This window comes from Notolepis coatsorum (assembly GCF_963971535.1).
Source record: "Notolepis coatsorum genome assembly, chromosome: 16".
Classification (NCBI taxonomy): Eukaryota; Metazoa; Chordata; class Actinopteri; order Aulopiformes; family Paralepididae; genus Notolepis; species Notolepis coatsorum.
Window position 1 is genome coordinate 78,207,240 of NC_140180.1, and position 20,000 is coordinate 78,227,239.

The window sequence follows — 20,000 nt, forward strand, 5'->3', positions numbered from 1 at the left end:
GTGTAAAAATGGTGGCGGAAGCGCTTTGCGACCGATCAAAATGAGATTAGATTAATGTATTGTCATCATATTATACAGGCTACTACAGCTCGTGGCCACCTGCCACAGCGCGTGCACGCGCGTGCACACACACACACACACACACACACACACACACACACACACACACACACACACACACACACACACACACACACACGCGCGCTCGCTCGCAGTACTGTATAGTCTAACTGCGTAATGAATGAACGCAGTAGGCTTATATTGTTCTAATAACTTGTTTTATTAGGAAATCACAGATACTGCTCTGTCTATAGTAGTACAGTCCACCAGTCCGCTGCCCGACTCCAGTCCGCTGCCCGACTCTGGCGGCCTTAATATGTGTACTGTACTTACTGTACGTATAGGGCAGAGCATAATATAGTATCTACTAAATTAAACAAGTAATTAGAATAATATAAGCCTTCATTCATTAGACATGTAGGCTACATAGTGTACTCCAATATATGTTTTATTGATTAATGATATTTGAAAGAATGCAGGTTATAGATATAAAACAAATGTCTGTCCCATTGTACCAATCAATGGGATATATTGCATGTTGGCTACCTGCATTCTTTCAAATGTATAATTAATCAATAAAACAGATATCTAACTAATAAGAAATTAAAATGCCACAGAAGGCATTAAATAATTATTATAATTATAATTGTTGTGAAGGATCAGATTAAACCGAATATATATATTTATTTATGGATATATATTTAATAGTATTTGTATATCGTTTGATATCCCTTGTATATTCCTTGTACATATACACTGAATATCCCTTTATTCTACTACAGCCCATAATAGTTCATTCTCTTATTGGACAAAAGGACCAGGCGCCAGGGACAAGCCCCTGGCGTTCAAGTTCAAAGGTACCGACTAGACATGCCCTTACTAGCCTCAGCTCCGCGCAGGAATACGGCTACCGAAAGCAGAGCGGCACTACTTGTCCACTGTGCATATAAATATGGCGCAAGAAATGTAGAATTCCTCTTAGTCCTTTACCCTTCTACCCAACTAAGTAACAAGACGTGAAGCCTCACCCCACGATACCGCGTGCGGTGTAGTACGGCCTGTTTGGCCTTAGAATAGCAGTGAGACCTTGTGCGAATTAATAGCTGAATTGCCTGAGTTTGGCACCGTATTTCTATTAAGTAATAATAGTCTATTATGTATGGTGCATCGTTCGGTTAGAGTTTTAAAGTGAGCAGCACCCCCATCGTTTCCTCGCGTTATCTAGAGTCTTAACCAGGTTGGGCAGACCACGCGTGGTGCTTTCATCCGAGGAGTTCTGGGCGAGGACGAGTGGACCTGCACATTGGATTACCTACCCCGACGACTGCTGAGCCCTATACGGCATGGAATATCTATTTGCTTTGGTGCTTTGATTTGTGGAGCGGATAATCGCCAACACCGGTGAGTGTTGGATTTACCCCGAGAGGAGCCAAGGTGAGACGGCGCTCAGACCAGACTGAGGTCGCCTCGCTTCTTCTTCGTTGTGGACCGACAGCGACAGCTACAGCTATCGTCTACAAGAGAGCCCAAGTGTATTCATCTGCGGATCAAGGTTCTACGGGCACTGTGTTCTGTACCTGAATTCTCCCTAGAAATCGTTGACCAGACGGGATACAGCCGACGGCTCTCCTACCCCCCCTACTGGCTTACAACCGGCGGGACCCCTGCAGTATATTATCCAGCTATAATCATTAAGTGACCATAGATATAATCCCCTAAGAGCCAGGTTGTATACTTGCTTCCTGTGTAACCAGAGATTGGACATTCAGTGTTGATTTGCCTACGAGTACTCATTTGCCTTACAAGAGCATTCAATTCAAATCATAAATGTAATAAGTAATTATTATATGTACCTTTTGCTATATATTAAATATTTGACTATTACCTTTGTGTGGACCTGATTTCATATGTGGGAAAGTGTTCATCATACTTAGATATCGTGTACTGTATGGCCAGTAATTAAAGTACATAAAGCGGTAGTGGTTTAATGATACCATACTTATCAATACAGTCAGGGAATTGTACCCCTCAGTTACAATTGGTCCTTCGAGCCGGAGGGTAATTAGTGTAATATTAATATAGTGGTATTAATATTGAAATGGCCTATGATGAACACTCCACGAAACGGTCCTCCTAAAGTAGAACGCCCGCAACGTAGACGACAGCCACCTCAGTACTTAGAGGATTACACTGTCAGTAAACTACCTAGCCTTCTACAAACAGTAAACGCAGTAAAAGTAGAAAGTAAAATTATGTCCGACCCTATCAACCAGGATACCCCGACCACAGAGGCCCTAGTGGGTTCTAATGTAACTGACCAAGCTCACGGTGGGGACCAGGAGGGAACTGACACGACTTTACCCCCCGCCAATACCGAAGAAGTAGTCCCCCCAGAGCTCCGGGAGGAAGACAACCCTCCAGAGGTGGAACTCTGCACGGAACAAGATGAGGAGAGCGCCGAGGAGATAGAGCTCCAGGACTCCCCAACGAGTACAGCCAGGAGCGGCTCACCTCTACAAGCGTCTTCCCCCAGCGAGGCGGAGAGGATGCTGTCACAGGCGTTCTTCGCCAGCCTGACAGCCTCTACAGAACGCGATCGACTTCAGGGTGAACGCGATCGACTTCAGGGTGAACGCGATCGACTCCAGACACAGCAACGGAGCGAAGAAGAGCACATACGCCTGGAGATGAGACGCCTTCAGACGGAAGAGAATATGGCAAGAGACCGGTCCGACACCCAGCGCGCCGCTGACGGTGCCCAAAGAGAATCAGAACGCGACATCGCTCTCATCCAGCGCGAAGCCGAGCGCGACAGACTACAGGGCGAGCGCGACAGACTACAAGCCGAGCGCGACAGACTACAAGCGCAGCTAATGGAGCAGCTGATCACCAGGGCAACACCCCCTCCCTCCACAAGGGGTTCCAGAGCCTCGTCAAGACACACGTCAAGGGCACCCTCCCCTAACCGATTAGGCGACCTTGAACTCGACCACCAGAGAGAGTCTACACCCCCCTCCGAACTCCTTCCCCGACCGGTCCAAGTGAGACCCAGCTACAAGGAAGGAACGGCGGACACCGCGGAGAGGCTAAATAGACGACTACAGGATCTAGGTGACCTGGCAGAAGAAGAAGAGGGAGAAGAGGAGAGCCAAGCCCGACAGCAGCACATTACTCCACAGGACCAGGAGGTCCAGTACAGCCCAGGCTATACCCCCGCGGCTCTGCGCTACAGACCCCCGACTCGACTCACGGGTGAGCATGACGCACGACCAGTCCCGAGGAATAGCACCTGGACCAGCGGGCCATGGTACCCTGCCAGTACCAGCCCACCGAGAGGCGTAAGAAGAGACTCGCCCAGGAGGCCTCTCTTCCAACGCTCACCGATGTGCCAGCCATCCATGGCGTCATACATTGGCACACCGACGTTTCCAGACTTCACCCATGAGAATCGAGCACAGTACACGGAGCTCCGGATGTGCTTAGAGACAATGATGGTGGATGTCGCTGATGAACGCCACAAGTATGCAATATTATTGAAGCACCTGAAAGTGCCCCGAGCGCACAACATAGCGCTGGCCTATGCCACCTCTACGACCCCATACACCGCGGCTCTAGCAGCGCTGGACCAGAGATATGGACGTATATGGGATTACGTAATACAGGAGATAAGGCATATTGACCGCCTACCCCCAGCCACAGACAATCGCTCACTAGACGACCTGTCTATAAAAGTACAATCCCTGGTAGGGATGCTGGGGGCGCAACGAGAAAAGGGTATGCACGAACTATACGCAAACTCGAACGTCGAGAAGATTTTAGAGAAGCTGCCGCCCGCCCGACAGGAGCGCTTCAGGCGGCAAAGAGACCACCGTGATCCTAACGGTCCCGAGCCATCCCTCCTGGACTTAGCCGACTTCCTGGCGAGAGAAGTCAGCAGCCTACGGCTGGATACGTTCGTGCGGAGCACGCCAAGCTCCAGAGAGGGACCTAGGAGAGTAAACGATGGCCGAAGATCGGTGACTGTCATGCACCAATCAGAATCAGTACCGAGCAGCAAAAACCACAGTACCCCCTCGATGAAAGAGAAGTGGAAGATGGTGTGCCCGTACTGCGAGAAGGAACACTGGTTGTCACAATGTGACCAGTTCAAGAAGATGACCGCTGAAGAAACAAGTCACTGGATAAAGTCCAACAGGCGCTGTTACCGATGTGCGCGCAGTCACATGGCAGCCAAGTGCCGCCTAAAGAAGAGGTGTAGTCGGTGTGACGGAGCCCATCTGGATGTCCTACACGACAGTAACAAAAGAAAGCCTGCACCATCCAACAGCACAAAGGCAAGTGTTATGTACATTGACCCCGCTAGCAGCAGCGGCGCCCAGGTGCTCTTAAAGGTGGTCCGTGTAACACTGAGTTACCAAGACAAGATCATGGACACTTACGCCGTCCTTGATGACGGGTCAGAGAAGACCCTTCTCCTCGCGTCCGCTGCGGCCCAGCTGGGGCTACGGGGGAGCGAGAACCAGATGACTATTCGGACAATAAGACGAGATCTAAAGACGATAAAGGGCGAGAATGTCTCCTTCACTATCGCAGCAAGCGGGCAGCCAGAGAGACGGTACAGGATTACTAATGCTTTCACCAGCCAAGAAATAGGACTATCGCAGTACACCTACCCCATCGCCAAGCTGATGGAGAAATATGTGCACCTGCGTCAACTACCTATACCGCCCATAGACGGTGCCACCCCGACCCTGCTGATAGGCTCCGACCATGCAGACCTCATAGTCCCGATAGACTGGGTCCATACAGGACCCAGAGGTTGCCCTGCAGCAGTCGAGACCCGCCTAGGATGGACATTACAAGGCCCCCTCGCCAAGTCTCTTAACCGAACAGCAGCCACTAGCTGCCTCCACTCCAGAGCGACAGAAGGAGACACCACACTCCTGCAGCATGTCGAGAGGCTATGGACACTAGAGACAATGCCCTTTAAGAACGAAAAGAAAGACATTCGTTCTAAGGAAGATATCTACGCTATAGCCCTCCTCGAGCACGGGACAAAGAGAGTCAACGTCAACGGAGTGATGAGATACGCAACTCCACTCCTGAGGCGAGAGGGAATGCCCACCTTTCGTGCTACAAAAGAGGCGACGGAGCGGTATCTATTGAACACAGAGCGGCGCCTAGCCAAAGACCCCGCTCAAGAAGCTGTGTACCGCGCTGAGATTAACAAATTAATCACAGCGGGACACATAAAGAAAATTGACTGGCGACGTCGTGCGCTGCTCCGCGCCTCCCTGATCAAAGACGGCTTTGATCTCCGGCAGCGGGCCAGCAGCGACCCCCCAGTATTGCGCAGCCTCTCCCCCGAGGACAAGGCCGCGAGCAGCGATACCTGGATGGCGACCATCCCAGGAGAAGCCCAAGAAATGACACTAGGATTAGTCTGGCGCTTCAAAACAGACTCGCTCCATTATAGACACAAACCCCTGATCAAGGAGCAGGGAAGGTCGACGGCAATACCGACCACCAGACGGAGTGTATACAGAACACTCGCCAGACAATATGACCCGTTGGGATGTATTCTACCTTACACCACCAGGGCAAAGATGATTGTAAGAGCGCTATGGGACAAAGACCAGGGCTGGGACGATCCCATACCCGAACACCTTGCATCCACATGGAGAGAGTGGGAGACGGAACTCCGCTCACTCCCAGGTGTTAATATACGCCGCAGCTACTTCCCACCCACAGTAAGGCCAGAGACATGCAAGATCGACCTGCACGTATTCAGCGACGCCTCCGAAGTAGCCTACGGTTCGGTGGCTTACTTGCGTGCCCGAGAGGAGGGAGGAGAAATACATACTGCTTTCACCCTGGCTCGCTCAAGAATAGCCCCACGCAAGCAACAATCTATCCCGCGCCTAGAGCTCTGCGCAGCCCTAGCAGGAGCGCAGCTCGCCACGTTAATCCAACGTGAACTCACCATCCCGGTGCAAAGAACAATCTTGTGGTCAGACTCCACGACCGTACTCACATGGATCCGGTCTGATTCGTGCAGATACAAGGTCTTCGTGGGAGTCAGAGTCACAGAGATTCAAGAGTTAACAGAAGTAACCAGCTGGCGGTATGTGGACACCAAACACAACCCAGCTGATGTCATCACCCGGGGAATGTCCCTGGATGACCTCACCCATCCCAACCTTTACAGTGACGGGCCAGAGTTCCTCAAGCTCCCCGAAGAAGAGTGGCCTACACCCACCCCACGGGAGGCGAGCAAAGAGGAGGCAGAGAACAAGAAACCTATGTTCTGTGGGTTGACACACACACTCGTCCCCACAGGCCCGGTTCTAGACGATTGCCTCACCCTAGAGAGTGCGCAGCTAAAGACATTTCTGTGGCACCACCCAGAGGTTCAGCCCACAACTGACATTTCAGCAGCTGACTACGAAGAAGCAGAACTCCTTCTACTACAACGAGCCCAGAGAGACTCGTTCCCCGATGAGCTAGCCTGTCTACAGGGAGCAAAGCCCGTCCCATCAGACAGCAGACTGCTTCACCTGGCCCCCGAGAGCGACGCCCATAATCTCATCAGAGTGGGTGGTCGTCTGCGGAGAGCCCCAGACCTACCGGATGACGTTAAGTACCCGATAGTCTTGAACAGCCGACATAAGGTCACAGAGCTGATCATAAAGAAATACGACGAGGATGTGCACCACGCAGGGGCAGAGAGAGTCTTCGCGGAGATCAGACGTCGTTATTGGATACTGCAAGGGAGAGAAGCAGTGCGGCGCTTCCAGCGAACCTGTCTAGACTGCCGTAAGTGGCGCGCGCAGCCCAGTATACCCCGGATGGCTGACCTACCTCCCTGTCGCCTCCGACTCGGCGACAAGCCCTTTCACTCCACCGGTATGGACTGTTTTGGCCCGCTGTATATAAAGAGAGGAAGAGGAACCGAGAAGCGGTGGGGTATTGTATTCAAATGCATGACCACCAGAGCGATACATATCGAACTCCTTCCAACCATGAGCACAGACTCATTCCTTATGGCCTTCCGAAGATTCACATCACGGAAAGGAAAACCGTCTACATTGTTGTCTGATCACGGGACAAACTTCAAAGGCGGAGAAAGAGAGCTGAGAGAGAGCTTCCAAGCTATGGGCCCAGAACTTAAGACCCACCTCGCTCCATCCCAGATTGACTTCCAGTTTAATCCCCCGAACGCACCTCACTTCGGTGGAACCTGGGAACGAGAAGTACGTTCCATAAAGACAGCCCTGTACACGGTGCTTGGGGCCCAGACTGTGGCGGAAGAAGTCCTAATGACAGTCCTCACGGAGATCGAGGGAGTATTGAACTCAAAGCCCCTCGGTTACGTCTCAAGTGATGTAGCAGATGTCGACCCAGTCACCCCCAACACCCTCTTGATGGGGCGGCTGGACCCCGCGCTACCCCAGACAATGTACAGGCCTGAAGAAGCGAACGGCCGAAGAATGTGGAGGTACAGTCAAGTACTGGCTGACGAGTTTTGGAACAGCTTCCTACTCCACTACCTACCGTCTCTACAGACCCGCCAGAAGTGGGTAAAAGAGAGAGACAATTTGACAGAAGGAACAGTCGTCATGATCATCGACCAGTCACTACCCAGAGCTATGTGGCCGGCTGGCCGCGTAAGCAAAGTGATCACCGGTGCCGATGGAAAGGTCCGAGCAGCTGAAGTGCTCGTCCAAGGACGGATTTACACCCGACCCGTGGCGAGGCTAATAGAACTGCCAAGGCTCCCTGATACTATTGATGACGACCATGACCCTATGACTTTGTGAGTTGACTGACCCTTACAGCGGACATTGAGTAGTGGACAGTGCGGTTAATCTGTCTCTGCTCAGCTAATTAGGTGGGACTAATTAGGGGGCGGCTGTTGTGAAGGATCAGATTAAACCGAATATATATATTTATTTATGGATATATATTTAATAGTATTTGTATATCGTTTGATATCCCTTGTATATTCCTTGTACATATACACTGAATATCCCTTTATTCTACTACAGCCCATAATAGTTCATTCTCTTATTGGACAAAAGGACCAGGCGCCAGGGACAAGCCCCTGGCGTTCAAGTTCAAAGGTACCGACTAGACATGCCCTTACTAGCCTCAGCTCCGCGCAGGAATACGGCTACCGAAAGCAGAGCGGCACTACTTGTCCACTGTGCATATAAATATGGCGCAAGAAATGTAGAATTCCTCTTAGTCCTTTACCCTTCTACCCAACTAAGTAACAAGACGTGAAGCCTCACCCCACGATACCGCGTGCGGTGTAGTACGGCCTGTTTGGCCTTAGAATAGCAGTGAGACCTCGTGCGAATTAATAGCTGAATTGCCAGAGTTTGGCACCGTATTTCTATTAAGTAATAATAGTCTATTATGTATGGTGCATCGTTCGGTTAGAGTTTTAAAGTGAGCAGCACCCCCATCGTTTCCTCGCGTTATCTAGAGTCTTAACCAGGTTGGGCAGACCACGCGTGGTGCTTTCATCCGAGGAGTTCTGGGCGAGGACGAGTGGACCTGCACATTGGATTACCTACCCCGACGACTGCTGAGCCCTATACGGCATGGAATATCTATTTGCTTTGGTGCTTTGATTTGTGGAGCGGATAATCGCCAACACCGGTGAGTGTTGGATTTACCCCGAGAGGAGCCAAGGTGAGACGGCGCTCAGACCAGACTGAGGTCGCCTCGCTTCTTCTTCGTTGTGGACCGACAGCGACAGCTACAGCTATCGTCTACAAGAGAGCCCAAGTGTATTCATCTGCGGATCAAGGTTCTACGGGCACTGTGTTCTGTACCTGAATTCTCCCTAGAAATCGTTGACCAGACGGGATACAGCCGACGGCTCTCCTACCCCCCCTACTGGCTTACAACCGGCGGGACCCCTGCAGTATATTATCCAGCTATAATCATTAAGTGACCATAGATATAATCCCCTAAGAGCCAGGTTGTATACTTGCTTCCTGTGTAACCAGAGATTGGACATTCAGTGTTGATTTGCCTACGAGTACTCATTTGCCTTACAAGAGCATTCAATTCAAATCATAAATGTAATAAGTAATTATTATATGTACCTTTTGCTATATATTAAATATTTGACTATTACCTTTGTGTGGACCTGATTTCATATGTGGGAAAGTGTTCATCATACTTAGATATCGTGTACTGTATGGCCAGTAATTAAAGTACATAAAGCGGTAGTGGTTTAATGATACCATACTTATCAATACAGTCAGGGAATTGTACCCCTCAGTTACAATAATTATATTCAATCATTTCACAATAATTACATAATTGTGTTTGGCTATCTGAGTAATTAAGTTTTTATTATTATCCAAAATAGCTGGTTCAGATATGGTTAATCCAGCTGCCCTGTGATCAGATGAATCCATATTATTTATTTTTCCGACATCAAATGCCTAATCTTTTATCGTACAAATATTGTCATATTTATTTTAATTATGATTAATTAATTCCAAGGAGGCCTGTAGGGTTGACATGAAGGAATCACTGTGATTCCTCCCAAATAAAGCCCTTAAGAACACGGAGCACACCAGTCTGTCAAGTTAAGTGTGCTCCTCAGCACTCCTAAATCCTGCTCTCAGCCACGGCCGAATCCAAGCTTGGGGACGGTTGGGGAATCCCACAACCGGCCCTAAGATGTCTCAAATGGCCCTGAGAGCAAATTTCTTGTCGTAAGTCCGTTGGAGAATGAGACCCATTGTATATTGCTAATGCAATATATTATAATAGGGGTGACAGTGGCTCGGGAGGTAGAGCAGTCGTCTTGTAATCCGGAGGTTCCCGGTTAAATTGCCGCTCCTCCCGAGCATGCGTGTCGAAGTGTCTTTGAGCAAGACACTTAACCCCTAACTGCTCCCGATAAGCAGGTTGGCACCTTGCATGGTTGCCCCCGCCGTTGGTGTGTGAATGTGTGAGTGAAAATGTGAGGGACAAATTGTAAAGCGCTTTGGATATAAATGCAGCCATTTACCATTTAAGGCACTTTATTGTTACATTTGCACTCTGGTTGGATGCCACCTTCTTTTCGTTGTACTGCTGTGCAATGACAATACATTTGAATCAAATCTAATATAATATAATTCATCTAATATATTATAATCTAATAATAATATAATTGAATTCATACAATATAATATAATATAATATAAGGTTACTTGAAAATATAAATTCAGAAAACCTTTTACACTTTCAAAATATTTTGTACACTGCATTAAACACATACTATCTGTTTATTTTGCAGGATTACACATAAAACACATACTGTAGTATCTGTTTCTTTTGCACGATTGCACATAACACATAAATATTATCTGTTTTTTTGTGCAGGATTACACATAAAACACATACATATGATCTGTTTATTTTGCAGGATTACACATAAACACATACATATTATATGCTTCCTGGCATCCCTGTAGTACTGCAAACTTAACTGTGTGCTAAAGCTTTATTGATCCACAGTAACGCTGTCTGTGGCTTTATTAGCTTGTCAAGTGGCCCTGCTGCTGGAGTCATTATGCATGTCCAGCGCCGGCAGGAACACTGCCTCTTAGTATCTCCGTTTCTCATTTTCATTTTTTATTTATTTTATTGGTTCAGACCAATGAAATTCTAAATTACTCCATATATACACAGGGAAGGACATTTCTGCATAAACGCATTTAGGCTGAAGTCAATTTATAGACCATCAACAAGGAAAACTAAAAATGTATCTTATTTAAGGCGAGACACTGCAGGTGAATAGTCAAATATACTTTTTTTGTTGATTTTGAGATTTTGTTATATTTTGCTTCCTAAACATGTCTTCTATGAAACTAGTGACAATAAAACGTCAATAACACACATTTAGTTGTTTATTTTACATCATTTTGCCTTATTGCATCCATAAATGTACACATATTTAATGGGGAAGTGCCTCATTTGCATATATAAACATACATTTCAGAAAACTTGCAATATATTTTTTCTTAGTTTATATGTACATAACAAATTGGGAAAGTTTCATAGTGATATCTATTCAAATATTTTTTGCCTATTAGGGGGTACTACACTGTACTACACTGTTTGTAGCCTGTGTGTAGTTCTGTTCAGTTCAATAACATCATTATTATTATTATTATTCAGTTATCAGGCATGTGTTTAGGTTGTCTATTACTAATGGTTTGATTAGGTATTGTGTTTGTAAATATCTGTTTAAAAAAAAAAGTATGGCATTTTACAATACAGAACTTTGAAGGCGTTTTCCCAAAAATTTGTTTTAAGAGTTTTTCCTCATACTCTGAGCCAGAAATCTCCACTTCAGTAGCACTCACATACACCAAACCTTCCAGTTCTATTCATATCTATGTTCTGAAGGTATTTACAGAAGGGTTTGTTGATATCGCATTCATACCCTGATTTATATCACATTTTATTCCTAAAAACATGGCGAAATATGGAATTTTACCATAAAAATGGACTGAATGGAGTATTTTCTGATTTATGGAGTGATAAAAAGAGATATCCAAAATCCCCTCTGTAATAACCTTTGGCTCTAATATGTCAACAAAATGAAACTATAATTTTGAAAATGGCTTTATCCAATGTTCAGATGTCTGTCCTGGAATTATATGCAAATTAGTGCATATTTAAGTAGATCATGCCTCATTTGCATATTTAAACATACAATTTCAGAAAACTTGTAATACAAAAAAGTCTTGTCTTAATATAAGTAATCAACTGGGGAAGTTTCATTGTGATATCTATTAGTTAATTGTTTTACCCTATTCACCTGCAGTGTCTCCCCTTAATAGTAAATAGTAGGTAATGTACTGTAGGCTATGGTATAATACATAATAACAAACGCATTGTATTAATGAGGGTTAGTTAATTAGTTTGTTTATTTCAGTCAAGTCAAGTGTTCCTTTATTAATCCCTTTGGGGAAATTCAAGTGTCAGCATGGGGGGGAGGGAGGGTACAGGTAGGATAGGTAGTAATTATAATATAACATAGAACATAGTGCAAGTAATAATGATAATAGTGATAACAGTAGTAGTAGTGAACAGTAGTGTGTGGCATGATTCAATCAGACTGTAGTAATAGTGATGATGGTATACATGGTCCAAACCATAATACTGCACCCTAACCCTAATTTAAGAAATGGTTAAAATCCTGAATCCTGAAAATGAATAAATATTTGATATGTATGGTGAGGACTGAAGTTAATAATGATATTCATGAAAATAAATTGGAACAATACATGAAAAAGATATGTTTTACTGAGATTGCCGTTTCGGTCACTATAGGGAGACAGGTTTTTTGAAGGGTGACTGGAGGGTTCAAACATATACCTACTCAGTGTTGGGAAAGTTCACTTTCTACACATGAACTAGTTCAGTTCACAGTTCACAAATTTTAAAATGAACTAGTTCAGTTCATAGTTCAAAATTAAAAATGTTTAACTAAAGTTCATGGTTTCAAAAATGAACAAATTTATAGTTTATAGTTCTTTTTTCAATACGTTGCTGCGAGCTATTATTTTTCAAATGTATGTAAAACGCTTTGCTGCCGCCCATTCGGTCCACACTAGTAACATGAGGAAAAACGTGCTTCTTGAATGGCCTTTATTAGGTATAATAATCTAAATATACTTAAAGTACCAAAAGTGAAAGTAGTCATTGTGCAAACATATTTAACATGTGCCGACATAACTCTGTACTAACACAACACAAGGTAGGAACCAGGCTGAGGTATGAAACTAAGGTTGTACCTCAAAGTTCAATATTCAAAGTGCAAAACATTTACTGACTTTAACTAAAACTCTTTTAAATGCTCATACGCCGACATCGTAGAGTCTGACTCTGAGCGAGTGCAGAGCCTTCTGAAAGTGCGAGTGCTGCTGCTCTACTACCAGACTCCCCGAAGCTCCGTCCAGAGCGGTTGCCAGAATGGGTGGTTTTCCGCATTATTTTAAAGCCTGTTTATGGTGTGTTTTAACTGGGTTTTTGGCTGAAAGGCATATGAAATCTGGCACACGTTTGAACGCCGTTATAATATAGTGCTGAGAATGAACGCACTTTTGAACGCCGTTATACAGCGCTGAGAATGAACGCGTTCTCAATTACGTTCATTTAGGGGGGAAAACATCCGTTCAGTTCACGTTCGCCCAAAATACGAACGCGTTCACGAACGATCGTTCATTGAACGTGTTCAGGTACATCACTGTACCTACTCTTCTTACAATATATCCATAACCGTTTAGTGATTTAAAATATGATATACCTACCCTTCTTATAATATATCATTAACTAAAAACATGAACATTTTTATGTAGAATTTAAATTAAATTAAAGATATTTTACTCCTTTTTTCCTTTTCAACTGTGGTGGCAAGAAACATGAACCCCACTTTATTATTATTATAATTTTTTGGGATATTTTTCCCCCTCCTTTTTCCTCCGTTCTTCTCCCATCCCAATGTTAGTCGTTATGCCAATTTCCAATCCCCTTCCTGGTCGCTGCGCACCTACCCCCTACAGTCGGTCTGGGAGAGTGGAGGCTATCACATGCTTCCTCCGACACATGTGTAGCCAATCAACCGCTTCTTTTTCACCTGGCAGCGCGGACTCTCACTGAGAGGGTGTAACGTGTGGAAGGATCACACTACCGGCCTTAGATCCTTTCCTCGCTGAGCAGGCGCCCCGACCGAACTGTAGGAGTCGCTGTTGACAACGACCAGGACCCACCCACCGGCTTTCCCACCCTCTAACACTGCCAATTGTGTTAGTACGACGGCCGGCCAAGCCGGAAGCAACGCCGAGAGCTGGGCTCGATACCAGTATCTCCTGCGTTGGTGGCGAGCGCCTTGCCCACTGCGCCACCCAGTGGCCTATGAACCCCACTTTATAATGTAAGAGGGTCTGATCATACAACACATCACCTCAAGTGTTGCTTAAAGTTAGGAGGCTAGTTCAGGCTTGTTCACATTTTGTCGTCATATGATGTTCTCAAATCAACGAGAAGTTGTGCATAATAATCGTGATTTAAATACCAATCAAAATAATCGTGATTATGATGGCATCCCTTTAGACTGTTTGTTACACAGAAATACACAGAAATATAAACGTTTCAATGTTGTTTTCTTTTTTGTGTCTTAGGGAGGTGGATGTCCTGGCATTGGGAGGGGGTGGGTGGGGGATCTTGGGTGGGGAGGGCAGTTGAGCTGGGGCAGGGGAGATAGTGTGTTGTGGGTGTTTCTGTTTCATTTTCCATTCTTTAATATATTATGTGAATATATATGTATATATATGTGAATAGACAGATTTAAGAAGAAATACAAATGTTTAAAAACAAAAACAAAACAATAAAAATGTCACATGGTGGACCGTGATATTACCACTACCACCACCACTACCACCATCACTACCACCACCACCACCACCACCACTACCACCATCACTACCACCACCACCTCTACCACCATCACCACCACCACCACTACCATCACTACCACCATCACTACCACCATCACCACCACCACCTCTACCACCACCACCACCACTACCACTACCACCATCACTACCACCACCACCAGCACCATCATCACCAGCACCATCATCACCACCACTACCACCACCACCACCACTACCACCACCACCACCACCACTACCACCACCACCACCACCACCACTACCACCATCACTACCACCACCAGCACCATCATCACCACCACCACTACCACCACCACTACCACCACCACTACCACCATCACTACCACCACCACTACCACCATCACTACCACCACCACCACTACCACCACCACTACCACCATCACTACCACTACCACCACCACTACCACCATCACTACCACCACCAGCACCACTACCACCATCACTACCACCACCACCACTACCAGCACCACTACCACCATCACTACCACCACCAGCACCACCACTACCACCACCACTACCACCACTACCACCATCACTACCACTACCACCACTACCACCACCACCACTACCACCACCACTACCACCACTACCACCATCACTACCACTACCACCACTACCACCACCACCACTACCACCACCACCACCACCACTACCACCACCACCACTACCAACACCACCACCACGGTAGAATACCTAGAGCGGAAACATCCGGCACACACATGATAACCCTCTGTGTTGCCGTGTCTTCGCCCCTGCAGGAGTCTCCATATGTGATGCTGAAGAAGAACCACGAGCAGCTCTCAGGAAACGACAAGTATGAGGGCTACATCGTGGAGCTGGCCGCAGAGATCGCCAAACATGTGAGCTACCACTACAAGCTGAAGGTCGTCTCCGACGGCAAGTACGGTGCTAGAGATCCGGAGACCAAGATGTGGAACGGCATGGTAGGGGAGCTGGTCTACGGGGTGAGTACAATGTATGGAGCCTCACACGGTTGTTAGAGATAGAATATATGGACATAAGCCGCAGAGGCTGCTGCTGAGAGCTGAGCTCAACGGAAGCACAGGCTGTGCCATATATCATATCATATACGATGAAATAAGATGAGATAAGATAAGATAAGTCTGAAATACTTCCAATATCTTGTTATAGGTAAAAAAAACTGAAAAAGCAAATCCAAGGTACTCTGGAACACAGCCTCACATGCCTGCATCAGGGCCTTACTATGACACAGTTTCACATTCTCAAACCCTATATGCCTCAAGTTGAACATTGTATTAACTTAATTACATTTAATTGAATCATTAAATATTGATATTTTGAATAGTCTAAGCCATTACTGTAAAAACACGGGAAAGTTCCAACCCTTTTCGATTGTAAATAATATCACTATTGGATTCTGTAATCAATAAAGCTCTTTCTCCAAGAAATCATTACACAGTGAGTGGTTGGACCTACGAGAGTACGATACCACATTGTGTTACAGTATGACCAGGGCTCTGGCTTAAGGACCTCCCGTTGTCCTGGGGCTGATACAAAATAGGATCGGGAGGATGTAAATTAATTTTGGGACGAATTAGGCACAAGAGTCTTCAAAATTGATATTAATTAATTAATATTCAGGCCCCTGGCTCCCTGTGCGCTTTCTTGCTGCACGGCTGCATCTCTGTCTCTCCTCTCTGCCTCATGCGTGAGCACAGCTGAGGAACTGCAGAGTTCATCCAAACTGAGCAGAACTCGCTGCAGGAGCTGTATATCCACCATTACCAATACAATGACGTCATCTTATCCATCATGACGTGCTTTTGCCAGGAATGAGTGTGTTCCATAGACAACACAAGTTCGCTCACAAATTGTACCAGTAGCGTTTGTTCTCTCTCTCTCTCTCTCTCTCTCTCTCTCTCTCTCTCTCTCTCTCTCTCTCTCTCTCTCTCTCTCTCTCTCTCTCTCTCTCTCTCTCTCTCTCTCTTACACACTCTCTTACTCTCTCTCTCTCTTTCTCTCTCATTCTCTCTCTCTCTCTCTCTTGCTAGAAACTGCCAAGGGCATTTTTTGCCCCCCTTAATTGATTTCCAGGGGCATATGATATTTCCGAGGGCGTTTTAATCCCGAAGTTGGTGTTAATTGGTGACCCTGGTTGAAGGTTATTTACTATCTGTTCTCTAGCTTTGCTCCAGCACATTTTCCATTAACGTGCACAGTGTGCATTACATTATTTCTAGACCTTGGTACAACAACACAAAACACAAATTACATCACAAATGCATTAAAATGTAAATGGCTGTGTGTGTGTGTGTGTGTGTGTGTGTGTGTGTGTGTGTCTCTCTGTGTGTGTGTGTCTCTGTGTGTGTGTGTCTCTGTGTGTGTGTGAGTTTTTTCTGTAGATTGAAAATAAATGATTAATTATAACCTAAATCTGTTGATAAACATCACCAACAAAAACAAAATGCAACAAATACAAGTAAAAACTCATATTTACCGGTTGTCTAGTGTATCCCTTGTATCAAGCGCTTAGTCAGTCAACTAGAGAATGACATCATGTTGTCTAGTGTATCCCTTGTATTGAGCACTTAGTCAGTCAACTAGAGAATAAAAACATGCCTAATTTGTTTATGTTTGGATCCCTGATCGGGCCTTTAACCACTGCATGTGTCTGCTTGGCCCGGTCCCAACGTCTGTCCCTCCCGTTCAGAAAGCGGATGTGGCGGTGGCCCCTCTGACCATCACCCTGGTGCGCGAGGAGGTGATCGACTTCTCCAAGCCCTTCATGTCCCTGGGCATCTCCATCATGATCAAGAAGCCCACCAAGTCCAAGCCCGGCGTGTTCTCCTTCCTCGACCCGCTGGCCTACGAGATCTGGATGTGCATCGTGTTCGCCTACATCGGCGTGAGCGTGGTCCTGTTCCTGGTCAGCCGCTTCAGCCCCTACGAGTGGCACGCCGAGGACTATGAGGAGAATGGCGACCCGCAGACGCCCACGCAGCCGTCCGCCTCCAACGGCGTCCAGCAGGGCCAGAGTACGGGCCAGCAGAACCCCGCGCAGCAGAGCCAGGAGCAGACCAACGAGTTCGGCATCTTCAACTCCCTCTGGTTCTCCCTGGGCGCCTTCATGCAGCAGGGCTGTGACATCTCGCCGCGGTAAGACATCCTTTTCTAGTGTCTCGTTTATCGTCATATAGAACGACCCGTCTCTTGTGCCGTCTGTCTTGTGCCGTCCAAGTAACATCGTCCTCCGAGGTCGAGTCAGCCAGGCTGTTTGTGGAGAAAACGCTTCTTGTTGCTAGTCGGTGGTCAGAGCGACGTTGTGGGATCATTGTGTGCTTCATGTGTAACCGAGTGGATTTGAACCCGGGACCATATAGATCCACAGGCAGCCGCACTAACCAGTTGAGCTAAAGGGTCTGACCCGTTTGCAGGTGCTGGTTGACTGCGACCGACTCCTCAGTAGTTTACATTACAGTGTACTGTTTTCACTTCCTGCGATTGTTTAAACGACAAGGCCAAGGTAAAACTGTAACACAGGTAAGAATGTTGTATAATGTCCCTATTCGACCACTAAGGTGACAGTAGCCTATATTATCTTCAGAATCAAACTAAGGTTTCTAAGAACAAAATTACACATTTCCGGAGCACTGTCCACTGACCTGCTTGTTAGACCAACGAGTCTCCACACACCAGCTCTGTTCATCAGCTTGTTAGCTCAACGAGTCTCCACACACCAGCTCCGTTCATCAGCATGTTAGCTCAACGAGTCTCCACACACCAGCTCCGTTCATCAGCTTGTTAGACCAACTAGTCTCCACACACCAGCTCTGTTCATCAGCTTGTTAGACCAACTAGTCTCCACACACCAGCTCTGTTCATCAGCTTGTTAGACCAACTAGTCTCCACACACCAGCTCTGTTCATCAGCTTGTTAGACCAACGAGTCTCCACACACCAGCTCTGTTCATCAGCTTGTTAGACCAACGAGTCTCCACACACCAGCTCTGTTCATCAGCTTGTTAGATCAACCAGTCTCCACACACCATCCACCTTAACCCATGTGTGATCATCTACGATTGGTGCAGAACTGAGTGGGTAGTCAAATGAGAATATGTTTTCAGTATACGGCCACTTGGACATTGGCTCAGTCTGATAATCTGAAGGTAATCTGAAGGTTCCCATTTCAATCGTGGCTCCTCCCGGCAGCTTGTCGAAGTGTCCTCGAGCAAGACACTGACTGATTGTGAATGAATGGGTGAATGTGAGGCATAAGTTGTAAAGCGCTTTGGTCCTTTGGACAAAAGCTGTTATATAAATGCAGTCCATTTACCAATGCAGTCCATTCATCGTCAGTTTCATCAGAAGAGATAATGCCCCACACATTGTGCTGTTGTAAATTAGAGATACCCTCAATTGGTTTCCAAGGCTTCTAAATAAAGGTTTGAATATTCCTTGTGAAGTTTAGTAACTTTCAGCACAGCTTCTCAGGGTGAGATCGATCAATATTTTCCCTCATTTCCAAACTTCCCGTGAACACATTGAGGAGGATCCTGGTGTTGGTGTCAAGTGGTGCCTGTCTGATTCCCCCCCCCCCTCTCCTCTCATGAGCCGCGGTGCGGTCCCGCTCGTCAAAGGTCAACAATTAAAAAATCTCATTAAGGTGTCTGAAATTAGAGCCGCTGAGAAGTGGACTTTCTGAGCCTCTTTCTCAGGGAGCGCTGTGGGTTGAGAAGTGGAAATGTCGGCACTCTCAACACCCTTGGGTTCTGAACCAACAAGAAACGGATTAGGGTCATAGGTCATTTACATCAAGTCGTTTTAACATGCCATGGTGTGTGTGTGTATGTTGCGTACACGTATTAATATATGCATTAAATATGAGACAATTTACACTATACAGGAAAGCTAAATGAATGTAACATACTTAGGAAGTACACCGTAGTGTTTAAATCCCGAGACTTTGTCCAATTAAGACTGTTGAAGGCAGAGGTTCTGTGTAGGATTGTAACTGTCTAACTGCATATATAACTGTTTACACTAGTAACTGTCTAACTGCATATATAACTGTTGCCACTAGAGAGCGCTCTAGGCGGAGACTCTCAGGAACACCGCCGGGTGGCGAGTATAAATAGAGGTGTCTCCTCCCACTTCTTTCTCTTTCCCCCATTCTCTCCTGTAGTGTTACTGCTCTGCCATGTGAATAAATAAACCACGCCAGTTAAGGCTCAAGATAGAAACCATGCCACTTGACCACATTATTGTCGCCCTATAGCCGAATTCTGTTAACAAAGACCCTGCTCCCACGTCCCCCACCCTTAAAGCACCACAACACCCCCCCCCCCCCGCCCTGCTCCCAAACCCGCCACAACCACAACCCCCTGATCAAAGACTTTGACCCCCCTCCTCCCCCCCCCCCCCGGTTCTCTCCTGGTGGCTGGAAGGCACGCTCCTCTCAGCC

The 20,000-nt window shown here is 46.4% G+C and overlaps 1 protein-coding gene across 1 annotated transcript in view; it reads left to right on the plus strand.

The window, feature by feature from the left end:
• The window catches only part of gria1a (glutamate receptor, ionotropic, AMPA 1a), a gene marked incomplete at both ends in the record, with an annotated part of 251,785 nt that overhangs the window by 164,547 nt on the left and 67,238 nt on the right, over positions 1 to 20,000 (plus strand). Inside the window, 2 exons of the mRNA XM_084331814.1 lie at positions 15,317 to 15,523; positions 17,251 to 17,696. Coding sequence (XP_084187940.1) covers positions 15,317 to 15,523; positions 17,251 to 17,696 — 653 coding nt within the window. The remainder of the gene's footprint in view (positions 1 to 15,316; positions 15,524 to 17,250; positions 17,697 to 20,000) is intronic.